This window comes from Cucurbita pepo, chromosome 9 (assembly GCF_057944985.1).
Source record: "Cucurbita pepo subsp. pepo isolate OVF chromosome 9, ASM5794498v1, whole genome shotgun sequence".
NCBI classification, from domain to species: Eukaryota; Viridiplantae; Streptophyta; class Magnoliopsida; order Cucurbitales; family Cucurbitaceae; genus Cucurbita; species Cucurbita pepo.
The window spans coordinates 5453534-5468859 of record NC_141806.1 but is presented as its reverse complement, the minus strand read 5'-3'; the positions used below and the strand labels follow the sequence as shown (position 1 = coordinate 5468859).

The window sequence follows — 15326 nt, the reverse complement described above, 5'->3', positions numbered from 1 at the left end:
CGAGGACTTTTGGGGAAGCCCAAAGTAAAGTCACGAGAGCTTATGTTCAAAGTGGACAATATCATACTATTGTGAGAGTCGTGTTCATCTAACATGGTATCAGAGTCATGCCTTAAACTTAGTCATGCCAGTAGAATCCTCAAATGTTGAACAAAGGACTCCAAAAGAAAAGGAGTTGAGCCTCGATTAAGGAGAAGCGTACTTTGTTCGAGGGGCGGTGTTGGTGGATGAAAGTCCCACATCGACTAATTTAGAGAATGATCATGAGTTTATAATAAAAAAAATACTATCTCCATTGCTACAAGGCTTTTTTGGGGAAACCGAGAGCAAAGCCATGAGAGCTTATGCTCAAAGTGGACAATATCGTACCATTGTGAAGAGTCGTGTTTATCTAACAATTCAAACCATACCACTAAGTTAGAATTTAATTTTGTAACCACGGTTAGTGATGCTTTATAAATGTGTAACCACGTGTATCTATTTTATTATTATTTTTTTTCATCCCTAGATTTTTAAATATTTGATTTAATGTTTTAATTTATAACTTTTAAATATACATTGAAATTTCCTTTTTATTTAAGTCATTTAAACATAAGTTTTTATTAAATTAGTGAAAGATGAAATAAATTAATCATGCTAATATAAACCAAACTCAATTCATTAAGCATATGGACAAGAAGTCAAATATTCCACATGTCTTATTGACAACAAACATCATCAATAATAATATTAATAATTTTTTTTAATTAATCATAAATTAAAACTTAATATTTGAATGTGCAAATATTAAATTAAATTAGGGTTTATATTAACAGCTACAAATGTGTGTGTGTGTTTTTTTTAATTTATAATTTTTAATTGATTGATTATTTGGAATAAAGTTAGACAATACAGAAGGACCGAGTCATAAGGCAAAGAAGAAAATAGGATTTGGGTGAAACCCAAATTACAACTCCTCGACCTCAGCCTATCATGTGATCGATCTTTTAAAAGGGCACACGTCATGCATGTCCTCAACTCATGACGTCCTGGTTCAATCGAGTCTAGTTCTTTAACCTAATTAATATGAAAAACATAAAAAACCAAAAAAGGTTGTCATATATAGATCTCATACATAAACCATTTTTACACTTAAATTCTACGTGTTAACTCAAACATTAGAGCTGATATGACAAGCACCACACTGGTGTGTAATTTTTTTTTTTTTTTGGGACATAGTCTTCCTTAATAAACAAATCTTATTCTTATTGTCGCGTGAAGATCAAGTGTCTTATCCAGATAATCTGAACACATTGGTTCATTTTTTAGACTTTCAAGAAATTATTGAATTTCCCAAAAAGATGCAAAACCCAGAAATAAATCGTCTTTGATGTATCTCGAAACTCGAAGAGCTCTTTCTTGGTTCATGCATAAATGATTTACTCCAACCAACGTTGGTATATGTCCCATTTAATTTATTGGAACAAATGAATTTCCGGGCTGAATGGTGAATATAATAATGATGTGTTAAATTAACATTTGAAAATTTGAAGCTGTATTTGGCTGATTCTCCCAAAAAAAAAAAAAAAAAAAAAAACATGGACAATCGCTACTCTAAGCATAAGGTTCTTGATCTTATCGTTGAAAGAAAAAATATTGATGATTTGTCGTGATCAATCATGGACAATCGCTATAGAGACTAGAAATTAAAACTTTTGCGATGTGGACGTAAAAGGATGATATATCTCGTGGAAGGTGATCCCAATTCATCCGTCCTCCTCTGTCACTTTTCTTCTATTCTTCCTCTTCTCCTACTCTGATACCATGTTAAGAATGAGAAACAAAAGTGGAATTAAAAGTCCGATTTTCATTAATGTTCACAAGGTTTAAATAGGAGCTAAATCTAGAAATAATAGAGAATATATGAAAAGTCCGATTTTCATTAATGTTCACAAGTACTTTAGTGCGCTCGCATGGTTGTTGAACGTTCTTAACTAACGGTGTTTCAGTTTATGTCGGCTTATACTCAGCTTCAGATTCTTGATGGGTCCCCTTGCATATGAAGCAAGACAAGGAACCTTCTATTCTGGTTGTGAAGTCTCTTCCATTGAGTTCTACCTAATGTTCGGAGTACTTGTTTTCCCCTCTTCTATTTTCAAGTCTATCACCTTTCGTATCTTTAGGGGAGTTTTGGGTTGGTAATTTTTATTGATCCCCACTTATGGAAGCGTGGATCCACCTTTCATCTCGAGATTAATCATTACTAAGGTCAAATAGTTGTATGGTTGTAGTATAGGCCGTGGAAATGTCTTTGACCCTTTCTTTATAAAACTTGGCCTTCGCCCATGATTTCAACTCTTTAACAAAACATAAGACCTTGTCTTTCTCGAACATGTCATGAATATCCAACATAAGTCAAGAAAACCGTTCGACGTAGTCTCAGATATTCTCAATATACCTCAGCTCCCTTAACTTCCTTCTTGCTATTATCTTGACATTCTCTGGAAAGAGGTGAGCGGAGTTCTTGTTCTAAACTCTCCCAAGCGTCCACGATACATCAAGCATCTTGAATGTCCGTGTACTTAGATTTCCACCTGTCACGACCCAATATCTTACTATGAGTCGTGACTCAAAACGACAATGTGGATGCAAAGAAAATAGTTGAAAATGTAGAAAGGCAAAATCATTTATTTCAAATAAAGAAAGTTGCAATACAAAGATTCAAACAAATGAAAGTTCTAAGAATAAAAATATGAAAATCTAAATACAAAGGAAAAGACTGGACTGACGCCCCAGGACATGCATTCCTCTGTGACAATCTGCCCCTCAAATCACGGCCTACTACCTTGATCCAATGCCTCACGTACCTGAGAAGAAAAACAAAAAAAAAAAAAAAAAAAAGAAAAGAAAAAGAAAGATACCGTAGGAATGAGTATACAATTATATCTAGTAAGCCACCTACTTATAGGCTCTTTCTTAACAATCAAACACGGGTTTCTCATTGGCTCTAGGACGTCTGGTTCTAATCTTAGACCCTTGGGGGTTGCCCCTTGGGACTTCTATTGTTCTCCGTCCTCTCATTTAGTACCCAAGAGTTCCTTATGCTAAGCTGGATTGATCGGTATCTCTCTACGAGGCGCTACCTTTACATGGCTAACTGAGACTACATGGTATCTTGCCTAGGGGTGTGTTGAATACCTCCTAAGCCCATAATAATCCCCTTGGGGGGTGCGACCCAACCCGTTCCCATGCAGCTAATGAGTTATACGACGTGGGGACACATTTCCCCATGTGAAACAGCTAGGAGCAGTAAGAACTGATCAGGACCCCTAGTCCTCCCACGAATCTATAGGTACCGTTCAGACAACTAGCAGCCTAAGAACATCCCTAAGGTACTACGTTTGCCGTGGTGATCTGCTAAGCTTGTAGGGGAGGGATTGATCTAGGCTCAGTGACTCGTCACTCTAATCATGAATCTCTAGGCTTATTTTGATAACATATACTAAACATCATCAAGAGGGAGAAAGCATCTTAGATATATTATACACAATTTATGCACAAATAGGCAATCATGCTGAACGGGGCGATACCATCCATCAGCACCCAGAACACAGAGTTCACAATTTTCCCATCCTTCTTTCAGCATGCATAAACAATTACAGACTAAGTGGAAGCATAAAGCATGTTTAACTTATCATCGAACATGTACTTTGCAACCTAAGCTCCTAACATGGAAAAATCTAATCAACTAAGGAAATTAACCTAGCATGCATGCATACCAAAGTGATTCCTAAAGTATTTCTTCCTAAATTCAGTGTAGTGACTTATAGAGTTCTAATCTTATTGTCCAAAGATATTTTTTTTTCTTGAAATTAATCGTAAAAAAGAAATAATCACACTCAAAGTTACCTAAATATATACTAAATTCGACCTTTAAGAAATAATCATACAAAAGCTATTTTCTCTTCTACACCATCTTAAAATTCGACCTTTAAGATTCTCAATAAAATTTGAGAAGTACAAATGTTAAAAGAAAAATTGGGTATTAAATTTCTCATTAAGACTCGTTACAGTGTTCTCCGTCTCTTGTCCATATCATTAATTCAATCTCTACGCAAAATCTTGTAATAGCTAATAACTGTCATGTAAATACCTTATACTATAAACTAAAAATAAATAATTTTTAAATATATACCTTGTATTAAAAATAAAAACTTATGGTTTTTTTTTTTTTATTAACTTTGATTGGAGGATTTTATATTTATATCCACTTACCCTTCTGATTTGCTTCAAAAGCTTGCGAAAGCTAGAGAATGACATGTATTGATTGTGGAACTCGAGGACTCGAGGACTCATTAAGATTGCTAAGATACACGAGAGATATAGTCACCAAAATAATAATAATAATAATAAAAAGATTAACCAAGATAATTTTTTTGGGCTAAATTAATAAAAATACATTCAACTATCCATTTTGTCTAATATAACTAAAAAAAATCTAAAAAGTATCCTTAAAACTAAAAAAAAAAAAAAAAAAAAAAAAAAAAAAAAAAACTCCTACCCTTAATTTTGGATAATTTTAGATGGAAATGGTTAATAGTTTATTTCAAAAATAACTTTTAAAAATACTTTTAACTTTAAAAAAAAAAAATTAAAAAACATCATTAGTAACCCGTTTTAAAAATATTAACTTGTTGATAGATAATTCCTAGATGATTGATAAGAATTTTTTGAATTTTTTCATAAAAGTAAAAAATTTTGATGTTACTTTTAAATTTTTATCAGTATTTTTTTTAATATAAATAACGGCAAAAATACTTTTAATTTTTTGAAAAAATAAAAAGATATTAATAAAACTTTTTAAAGTTTAAGGTTATTTTTTCATTTTTCATCTAAAACTAGACATTGATATTTTTAAGAATTTCATTTAAAAGAAAAAGAAATTTAAAGCTGCTATTAAAATTTTTGAAAATTGTATTTTTAAGATAAAAGTTTGAAATTTATGAGTATTGCAGCTCCTCCTAGATTTCCTAAACTCAACCCGTTCAGATGTTTCTTCTCCGCCGCAAACTACGGCACAGCTGGAATGCAGGGCGCCACAAACTACGGCACAGCTGGGATGCAGGGCGCCACAAACTACGGCACAGCTGGAATGTAGCCGCTGCCGCCCCTTTCACCCACGTCCCCCCAAGACCCATATTTATTCTAATACGGCAACAACTCGAAATTCTATACTTAATCTAAAATCGCTATTGTATACGCTATTTAATACGGCAACAACTCGAAATTCTATACTTAATCTAAAATCGCTATTGTATACGCTATTGTATACGTGTCCTGAACACTTAATCCTTTAAAAAAAGACAATAAAAAAACTAAATAAAATAAATAAACGTTTAAAATTAAAAACATTTTATTCTAGTTGTTCAAAGAATGTCGATCCTTAAAAGCCCTAATATACTAAAAAATAAAACAAAGTAGGAGGCAGTTCTGTCACAAATAACATGCATTAATATGAATTTACCTTTACAATCAAATACGATGAAGACATAATTAGCTTATTGAAAAGAAGAAAAGAAAAAACATGACACATCAAAGGATTATACAAGTACCTGATGATAACCTATTATGGGTTTCTTTTTTTCTGTTTTGTTCTTTTTGTGATGGGTTCTGACACTCATAATTAACAAAGGAATTTAAAGAAGATATCGTCAAAGTTTGTACTAGATTGAGCAGCAAGATGTGTTTAACTGCAACAACCCCCAGATTGAGCTATATTGCCATCTCTGCCTCCTGATGGCCCTGGGATTCCACCATATCCAACCTTTATCCCATATGACTGCACCATATCAGATAGAACATAGCATCAATTACAAAATTCTCATCATATTCATCCATGATAAGCTTATAAACACTACTAAGTATGAGTTTCTCTCAAAATCCAAGCCAAGTTTTGGTTTTTCTTCTTTAATTTGATTAACTGTTCAAGTGATTCTTTAAAAACCGTGAAACCATAGTAAAAAATCGTGCGAGAAAACAAGCATGAACTTCAAAACAATCGAAAACTACAAATATGAAACTATTATCAAATGGGTCCTAAATAATTTAGACTAAAAACTAAGTGTGAGATCCCACATAGGTTGGGGAGAAAACCGAAATATCCTTTATTAAGGGTTTGGGGAGAAAAATGAAATATCCTTTATCAAGGGTTTGGGGAGAAAAACGAAATATCCTTTATTAAGGGTGTGGAAACTTCTCCCTAGCCGACGCGTTTTAAAAACCTTGAAGGGAACCCAAGAGGAAAAGCCCAAATAGGACAATATCTGCTAACAGTGGGTTTTGGCTGTTACAAATGAAATAGAGCTAGGCACCGGGATATGCGCCAGCGAGGAGGCTGAGCCCCAAAGGGGGACATGAGGCGGTGTGCTAGCAAGGACGCCGGGCCTTGAGGGGGGGGGGGGGGAGGAGATTGAGGGGTCCCACATCGATTGGAGAAGGGAACGAGTGCCAGCGAGGATGCTGGGTCCCGAAGGGAGGTGGATTGTGAGTTCTCACATCGGTTGGGGAGTATTAAGGGTGTGAAAACCTTTCCCTAGCAGACACGTTTTAAAAACCTTGAGAGGAAAGCTCGAAAGCCCAAAAGAAAAAGCCCAAAGAGGACAATATCTACTGGCAGTGGAATTGGACGGTTACACGAAGCCACGAAGCCACCATGACGAAGGTAAAACAAAACAGCTAGCAATAAGTTAAGGCAGACTGCATACCTCATTAGATACATCAAATACTCCCTCCTGGATCTTCTTATAAATGGTCGCAGCAGTTTTTATGAATGCCTGTTAAAAATGATTGGTCATCAGGAGAATTGTGAGATAAAAAAATTGAATATTATAAATCTACACGGCATATTCTATCACCTCCTCAACATTTTGAGCAGTTTTAGCAGAGGCCTCCATAAAGATTAAACCGTGCTCCTTTGCAAACTGCTCTCCTTCCTCGGTGCTGACAGCCCTTCTGTGCGCAAGATCACACTTGTTGCCAATCAGCATTATTGTCATGTTTGCATTAGCATGTTGTCTTGCATCTTCAAGCCAGCTAGCCAAGTGATTAAAAGTCTCCCTCCTGAAAAAAATGATAGCCACATAACCTTCAGTCTGAGATCCTCATTGACTCAATAAATTTAAAGTATGAGGCCCCATTTCAGCTTATACAGTATATCAAATTAAATTAGAAGGTAGAATGAATCACATCAAACTTCAGGCAGTTGAAACAGGTAAGAACTATTGTCAAACCTGAGTGACTGCATTATTTTAACAATTATGGTCTTGCTTATGTTATTCGCACAAACCAACACTATACAAGACAAAAACTACAACAGCCCAAACCCATCACTAGTAAATATTGTCCTCCCTAGGCTCTCTCTTTCGGGTTTCCCCTTACGGTTTTTAAAAAGTGTTTGCTGGGGAGAGGTTTCCACACCCTTATAAAGAATACTTCGTTCTCCTCCCCAACCGATGTGGGATCTTACAGTCCACCCTCCTTGGGGTCTCAACGTCCTCGCTGGAACTCGTTCCCTTCTCCAATCGATGTGGGACCCTCCAATCCACCCCCCCTTCGAGGCCCAGCGTCCTTGCTGGCACACCGCCTCGTGTCTCAGCTTCCTTGCTGGCACATCGCCTAGTGTCTGGCTCTGATACCATTTGTAATGGTCCAAGCCAATCACTAGCAGATATTGTCTTCTTTGGGCCTTCCTTTTCGGGCTTCCCCTCAAGGTTTTTAAAACGCGTCTGCTAGGGAGAGGTTTCCACATCCTTATAAAGAATGCTTCATTCTCCTCCCCAACCGATGTGGGATCTCACAAAAACATACCACAACTAATAATCTACTGCGAACAGCATTCGGCTAACACATTGGTCAGTTCCATCAACCAATAATCTCTCTGGCAAACTCTTGTTACTCTCATGAAGTACTAAGTTTCCGGTGACATGAGAAGTACTAAGTTTCCTGTGACTGAGGAATTTTAACGAACTCTCACTCCCAACACGAATTATATTGCAACTTCAAGATGACTGTTTTAATACATTGAATATTAGGTTCCTCGGAAAAGATCAATAATGAACTGTGAAAGTTAACATACTCACGGTCACAACCCAACGGCTACAGAAGGCAACAAACACAAATCACTAAAGTACAGTAATATTCCTAAATCAAAACTCGAAAGTAGTATTAATTTAGGAAGGAACAAAGAGGAAACAAGACCTGGTAATGTCATAGACAAGCAATGCTCCAGCAGCCCCTCTATAATAGGACCTTGTAATAGACCTGAAAGATTCTTGACCAGCCTGTAAAATTTTTGGGAAACTTCAGAGTTGGAAATGATAAGTTTGTAGATTCGAAGCCATGTTACAATGATAATCTATTTCTCTAGACATCAATATAAGTCTCATAGATAGTATGAACTCTATATAGTAGCATGAATGGAGATTTCCTGGTTTTACTACAAGTTCTTGTTTGTGCATTTTATTTGAACCAAGATTTAAGCTTATAGCAGAAGATCACCCACTCGTCTAAGGGATGATTTTCCCTTAGACGGATCCTAGATTAGGTAGCGTACAGATTCATAAACCAGAATAGAACTCATTCAGTTCAATAAAAGAAAAGGAAGAGATGAAAGAGAGATAGCTAACCGTATCCCATATTTGCAACTTGATTGGCTTGCTATCAATGGTGATCATCCTAGCACCAAACTCGACACCAATAGTCAAGTCATGAACAGGCTGGAATCGCTTATCGGTAAATTGGAGAAGAAGACATGATTTTCCAACTCCTGAAGAATATACACAATCAAAAGTCGGAAGAAACCCCTCAATCGCAAGAAAATTCTCAAATTAAAAAGAAGCGTTGACATCCACAAATCAGACAGACAGATCAACCACGTAGATTAAGCACAAATCAACACATAATCAAAACGACCTAATTCAGAAACCAGATCCAAAACGAAAACCAGATAGATACAAAGGCGTACCAGTATCACCAATAATGATGTACTTGAAAAGGTAGGCGTATGACATTCCGGTCGAAATCGAAGAGCAAAACACAAGCCGCCGCGAGAGGAATCGAGTGTACAGAAGAGAATTGGTCTGGAATGGCGAATCGGCGGAAGAAAAAGGGGGAAACGTAGAGAGAAACCGTAAAGGAGTTTCAATTGCGAAGCTCCAACGAAGCGAGGCAAGGCAAAGGGGGACGCCTCTGCGTGTTGGAATGGAATTACGATGTCTGACTTCGAGCTGGCAAATCCTATAAATATAGAAACTTTATGAACCACTTGATCTATGGTTCGAACCATACATATTGAATTTAATTTTGGGATTTACTAACGGATCTTCCTGTTCATCACCGTAACTCTTTGATTCCCTTTCTATTATGTAATTAAATTTTAAAACTGTCAACTATCTGCATCTTTATTCTCTGTTTTTTCTTTTAAAATCTTCATCTCTGTTTAATTTTTATATTTAATTTTCAATAATTATATTATATTATTTAATTTTAGATAATTTATAAGAGTTAATTAGTTGATTTTTTTAAAAATTAAATTATTAAAAGAATTCATTTGAATTTAAGTTTCATTCATTAAATTTTAAATTTTATATTTATTTAGCAATATAATCAATTTTAATAATTATATTAAAAAAAATTTAACTAATGATACACGAGTCGAGGTGTGATTTGGGCTGACAGTGTGGCACTGGACCGAGACCAATGGCTATTGAGTGGGTTACATGTTTGGTCCGACCTGGATCTAGATTCGTCGGATTGTTTCTTCTTCACCCAACTCGCAACGTGATTTTCTGACGTCTTTCTCTCTCTTTCCTATGTCGTTTTCGACGTCTTTTTTTTTGTTCCTTTTCCTCCTTTATCTCTCTGCTGACCCCTCCTCCTCTACCCTTGTCTGAAAAACACAACAATGGTCTTATGTGTTTAAATACGAAATACTGAAATCTAGAAAAAATAAAAACAAATACAAAATAATTTAAAACGATGAAATGCAAAACAACCTATTATAACCTAAAACTAGAAATTTAAATATGAGTCTACCCTATGCATGTGCCACAGTCTCTGCTCGCGATGTCGTCGTCCTCCGTACAGGTGCGCCTTGTCTTTACCTAAGAAATTATGTGGCACACGACTTGAGTATTTTGAAGAATACTAGTAAGTGGCCCCACTATAGAGGGCCATGCAAATGAAAGCACAAGCAATCATGCTCTTGGGACCTATCTCTGTTCTCTAGGGGTCGTCTCCAGTCTCGGACAAATTGAATGTGTAGTACTTCCCTACACACGACCAACATATGCCAGTGTGAATCTCCAGGAGGCTCGCACACCCCCTGAACCCTCTCTGGTCAAGCTAATCTGTAGCGACGTCTAGAGGTCAGCACAATCCCTTGGTGTCATGCTCCCCATGGACACCCTCATCATCATACTATGCACGTCCACACTCATCGTCTCTAGGGAAGTATCCCTATGCTTATGAACATACAATATGCATGAGGTCCCTCTAAATTCCAACTTATCATCTCTTCTGACACAGCCCTTGTCACGACCCAATATTTACTACGAGTCGTGATGCAAAAGGACAATGATGTGTAGTGCGCATGCATGAAATTCGAAGGAAAACATAATTTCAAAAATCAATCATATATTTCATAAGAAGAGCGTTACAAAACAAAAAAGTCCATATGTGACTAGTTTTTTTTTTCTTGACAATGGAAGAAAACATGAAGGACAAAGTGTTAGGATCGCTCAACAATGCACATATGTCCAAGTCTATTATGCCATAGACTTGAATTTGAAGCACTCTCAGCAACAACAACCATGTTCATACACCCTACAGTGGTGTATAAGGTTCCGAATTTTGTGCCACGTACTACCACCATAGTACCCTTCATAATCTTCCACGAACTCTTCCCAAACTTTATTGCATAACCTGTGCTATCCAACTGACCAATAGAGATCATGTTCTTCTTGAGACTAGGAATATATCTGACATCCTTCAATGTCCACTGATTTCCTGTCGAAGTTTTTATGCAGACATCCCCTTTTTCTTCAATCTTCAAATCTTTGTTGTTGGCAAGATACACCTTCTCGAAATTTCTAGACTTTAAATTTCGAAATAACTCTTTATTTGAAGACGAATGAAAAGATGCACCTAAATCCAAAATCCAGGATTCAATCAGACTATCCACGCTGAGGATTAGAGCATGCCCAATGTCTTATGCTGAATGTATAGAATCATCGTCATCCTCTGATTTGTGATGCTTCCTCTTTGTACAATCTGCCCAATAGTGACCTTTTTCTCCACAACTCCAACACTTTACGTTTGGTTTGTTTGGAGATTTTCCTTGGTTCCTTGATTTTGATCCCCATTGTTTAGGCCCTTTGATTTACTTCTTCTCCTTCGATCAACACTGAGAGCATTGCCTGATGAATCTCTGATTTCCTGTTTGCAAATACTTTCACTAAGAACTACATCTCGAATTTCATCGAACTTCAGTTTATCAGCTCCTCGTGAACTACTGATTGCGACAACAACAGTATCCCAAGACTTGGGTAAAGATGAAATCAAAATCAATGCTTTAATTTCATCCACGAAATTAATTTCCATCGAACTCAGTTGACTTACAATCATATTGAATTCGTTTATATGACTAGCAACAGATCCACCTTCAGACATTTGTAGATTAAACAGCCTCTGCATCAAATATACTTTGTTCATAGCTACCTCGGTATGGCTCTGAGACTATCTAGTATCTTACCTAGGAAGTGACCTGCGACCCCCTAGGCCCATGATAGTCCCGTTGGTCAAGGAGAGCTATCCCCCCTTAACCCATCCAGTTAAATGGTCTATATGACGTGGGCACACGTTTCCCATGCTAAAACGGCAAAGAGTAGTTAGATTCTAATTAGGAACCCCTTGCTCCCCCACAAAGTTGACACCAATCACACAAAAGCAGCCTAAGGGTACTCTAGAGGTGGTTCGTATGCCGTGGTGGTTTGTTAGGCTCCTAGGGAGAGAGTTAGGTCTATACTTAGTGACTTGTCACTCTAACTACAGAACCCTGGACTTATCGTTACACTGGTTCATGAAAGCTAACCGAGTGTGCATGCAACTGTATCTAGCATCATCATACATAATTCATGCAAAAATAAACAAACATGCTCAACGGGGCGATAACATCCATCAAGCTCTCAGAGCGTAGAGTTCACAAGTTCCTTTCCTCCTTTGAGCATGAATTAAACATATACATATAAGACGGAAGCTTAAGACATGAATGCAAACTCAGATAATTCTCCATAATACATCCATACTCTTAACAACCAAAATACCTACAATCAATCCATGGAAAGCTACATCTAAGAAAATAGACTAGCATGCATGCAACCAAGCGATTCCTACAAGTATCTCTTCCTAAATATCGTGTGGCGACTTACTTGGTTGACGCGTGCCCTTACGTTAATGTTCCTAAGCGAGTAGAGTGTCCAACAATACTGATTTTGCCCAACTAGGTCCTAATTCACATAAAAATTGGGTTAGAATAGGAATCAGGTTGAAAATCAGGCAAACGAAAGTCGAACGGGCAAAAAAACACTTACACGCGCTGTAACGACCCAACTTATCCTGACGGTAGCGGTCAGGGCCGTTACGAAAGATAAAGAGATTTATTTGGAAAAGGAGGAAAATCATGCAGAATTTTATTAAAATCATGTGCGGGTTACCCCTTTAAAATAAAAAAACAATGCCGCCTAAAGCTATTTAAAACAAAGAGGAAATTTAAAATCAAAAGGAAGTATGAGGTGATCGCCTAGTTCCCACAAACTAGGCATCCACAACATAGTTTAAATTAATACAAAAGTGCGAAAACGTCTTTCCCACAAAATGACACAACAAAGAAAAACAAAAAAAATCCTTGAATCGCCCCGTGACTGACTTTGGCATCCTACTCGTCACCTCCGTGCTACAGCTTCACCTGAAAAATCATTTTAAAAAAAACAGGGTGAGTATAAAAATACTCAGTAAGGAACTCCCCTATTGGGGGTCAACATGTGAATCGTCATAAGGCGATCAACCAAAACACACAACAGGTGATTATTGCCACCACAACCTCAACGCCTCTTTCGATCCTTAAAGTGGTTATTCCTAGTTGGTTACCCGAAACACACAGCGTGTAACCATTACCACGAGGACCTCACCTCCTTATTTCCTCCAATTGTCTATCAACGACTGGTTACTCGAAACACACCGTGTGTAACCATTCCTGGATAGTCATTTCTAGAATCACCCCAAAGGTGACTATTGGTGGCTAGTTACCCGAAACACACAGTGTGTAACTATTACCATAAACCCCTTACTCATGGCTGCCTACAAGCACATTATGACTGGCAGTTGACACCTATCATCAGACTACCCGACCTAACCCTATTACGCGACAATCCGATTACTCAACCATCCGATTTCACCCGTTGCTAGATTAGAAGCTATTAGAATATTACTTGCTTTTGCTTCTTACAAAAATTTTGTATTATATCAAATGGATGTGAAAAGTGCATTTTTGAATGGTTATATTATGGAGGAAGTTTATGTAGAACAACCTCCCGGATTTGAAAATGTAGAATTTCCTCATCATGTCTATAAGTTGAAAAAGACTCTTTATGGCTTAAAACAAGCTCCAAGAGCTTGGTATGATAGACTTAGTAATTTTCTTATCGGGAATGATTTTAAAATGGGCAAACTCGACACTACACTCTTTATTAAGATTAAAGAAAACGATATGCTATTAGTGCAAATATATGTGGATGATATCATATTTGGTTCTACTAATCCTTCTTTATGTGAAGAATTTGCTAAATGTATGCATAGTGAGTTTGAGATGAGTATGATGGGAGAACTTAGTTTCTTTCTTGGACTTCAAATCAAACAACTCAAGGACGGTATTTTCATCAATCAAGAGAAATACACTAAAGATTTGCTCAAAAGATTCAAGTTCAATGGAGGTAAGATTGCAAGAACTCCCATGAGCACATCCACTAAGCTTGACAAGGATGAAAAAGGTAAAAGTGTGGATATTAAAACTTATTGAGGTATGATTGAATCTTTACTTTACTTGACCGCTAGTAGACCCGATATTATGTTTAGTGTGTGTCTTTGTGCTAGATTTCAATCTTCTCCTAAGGAATCTCATTTACATGCGGTTAAGAGAATATTTAAATATTTGCTTGAAACTATTGATTTAGGATTGTGGTATCCTAGAAATGTTGAATTTAAATTGGTAGGATATTCTGATGCGGATTTTGCCGGAAGCTTATTTGATCGTAAAAGTACTAGTGGAACTTGTCAATTTCTTGGTAGTTCCTTAGTTTCTTGGTTTAGTAAAAAGCAAAATTCGGTTGCCTTATCTACTACCGAAGCGGAATATATTGCGGTTGCTAGTTGTTGTGCTCAAATTCTTTGGATGAAACAAATTCTTTGTGATTTTGGGTTAAAGTTTCATAGTGTGCCTATATTTTGTGATAATACAAGTGCTATTAATTTAACTAAAAATCCTATTCATCATTCTAGAACTAGACATCATTTTATTAGAGAGCATGTGCAAAATGGACATATTATTCTTGATTTTGTAAACTCTAATAATCAACTAGCCGATATTTTCACCAAGCCATTGAATGAAGAAATTTTTTGCAAAAATAGGCTTGAGCTTGATATTATTCGTTGTGATATATCTTGAATTTTATAATTTTTTAATGCATGTTTTTAGGGGGAGCCATTATGTCATTCTTAAATGTATTCTCTTTCAATTGTTCTTTTTTATGATTACAAAGGGGGAGAAAATTAAGAAAAATATGCTCAAAGTTTGTTGTTTTATTATTTATGAATCATTTACTTGTTTGATGTTTCATAATTTCTTGAGGTTGAGGCATTAATATAGGGGAGAATATGGTTGAGTAAAATTTATGATAATATATTAGCATGTATTGGTATTATTACATGGATGGTGTATTACCTTGGTTTTATGAATTTTTCTTGAAATGGTTTGTCATCATAAAAAAGGGGGAGATTGTTGGCTTTTTTGCCCTTCATCTCACTTTAATTAATTTCAATCAATTAATTGATGTTTTGATGATAACAAACCTACCTTTTTAATTATTAACTATTTTCAGTATTTTGAACTGTCAACAGTATAAGGTCGAGAATAACAATTTCAACGACTTTTCAATTACTCAAATCAGAGCTAAAACGAAGAAATTACAGTCGAGACAACATACCCGACGTGATGATGTAGCAGCAAAATCAAAATG

The 15326-nt window shown here is 36.3% G+C and overlaps 1 protein-coding gene and 1 long non-coding RNA gene across 2 annotated transcripts; both read right to left on the bottom strand.

The window, feature by feature from the left end:
- Window positions 1–5467: 5467 nt before the first annotated feature.
- On the bottom strand, window positions 5468–9263 carry LOC111804554 (ras-related protein RABB1c). Its single transcript, XM_023689404.2, has 6 exons — window positions 9002–9263; window positions 8664–8803; window positions 8236–8318; window positions 6894–7098; window positions 6744–6812; window positions 5468–5818 (listed from the first exon to the last, which is right to left on the bottom strand). Exons 1-6 carry the CDS (start codon window positions 9045–9047, stop codon window positions 5726–5728), a joined length of 636 nt encoding a protein of 211 aa, XP_023545172.1. The 5' UTR covers window positions 9048–9263; the 3' UTR covers window positions 5468–5725.
- Window positions 9264–9639: 376 nt separating this feature from the next.
- Window positions 9640–13484, bottom strand: LOC147791156 (uncharacterized). Its single transcript, XR_015422500.1, has 2 exons — window positions 12465–13484; window positions 9640–9925 (listed from the first exon to the last, which is right to left on the bottom strand). It is a non-coding gene; the product is annotated as an uncharacterized LOC147791156 (long non-coding RNA).
- Between the last annotated feature and the right edge of the window lie 1842 nt (window positions 13485–15326).

Coding starts and splice junctions, on each gene's coding strand:
- LOC111804554 (XM_023689404.2), bottom strand. CDS start 9,047: ATGTCATACGCCTACCTTTTCAAGTACATCATTATTGGTGATACTG. Junction 6,813..6,893: donor CTGCTCAAAATGTTGAGGAG/GTGATAGAATAT, acceptor CATTTTTAACAG/GCATTCATAAAAACTGCTGC. Junction 5,819..6,743: donor TATTTGATGTATCTAATGAG/GTATGCAGTCTG, acceptor GATATGGTGCAG/TCATATGGGATAAAGGTTGG.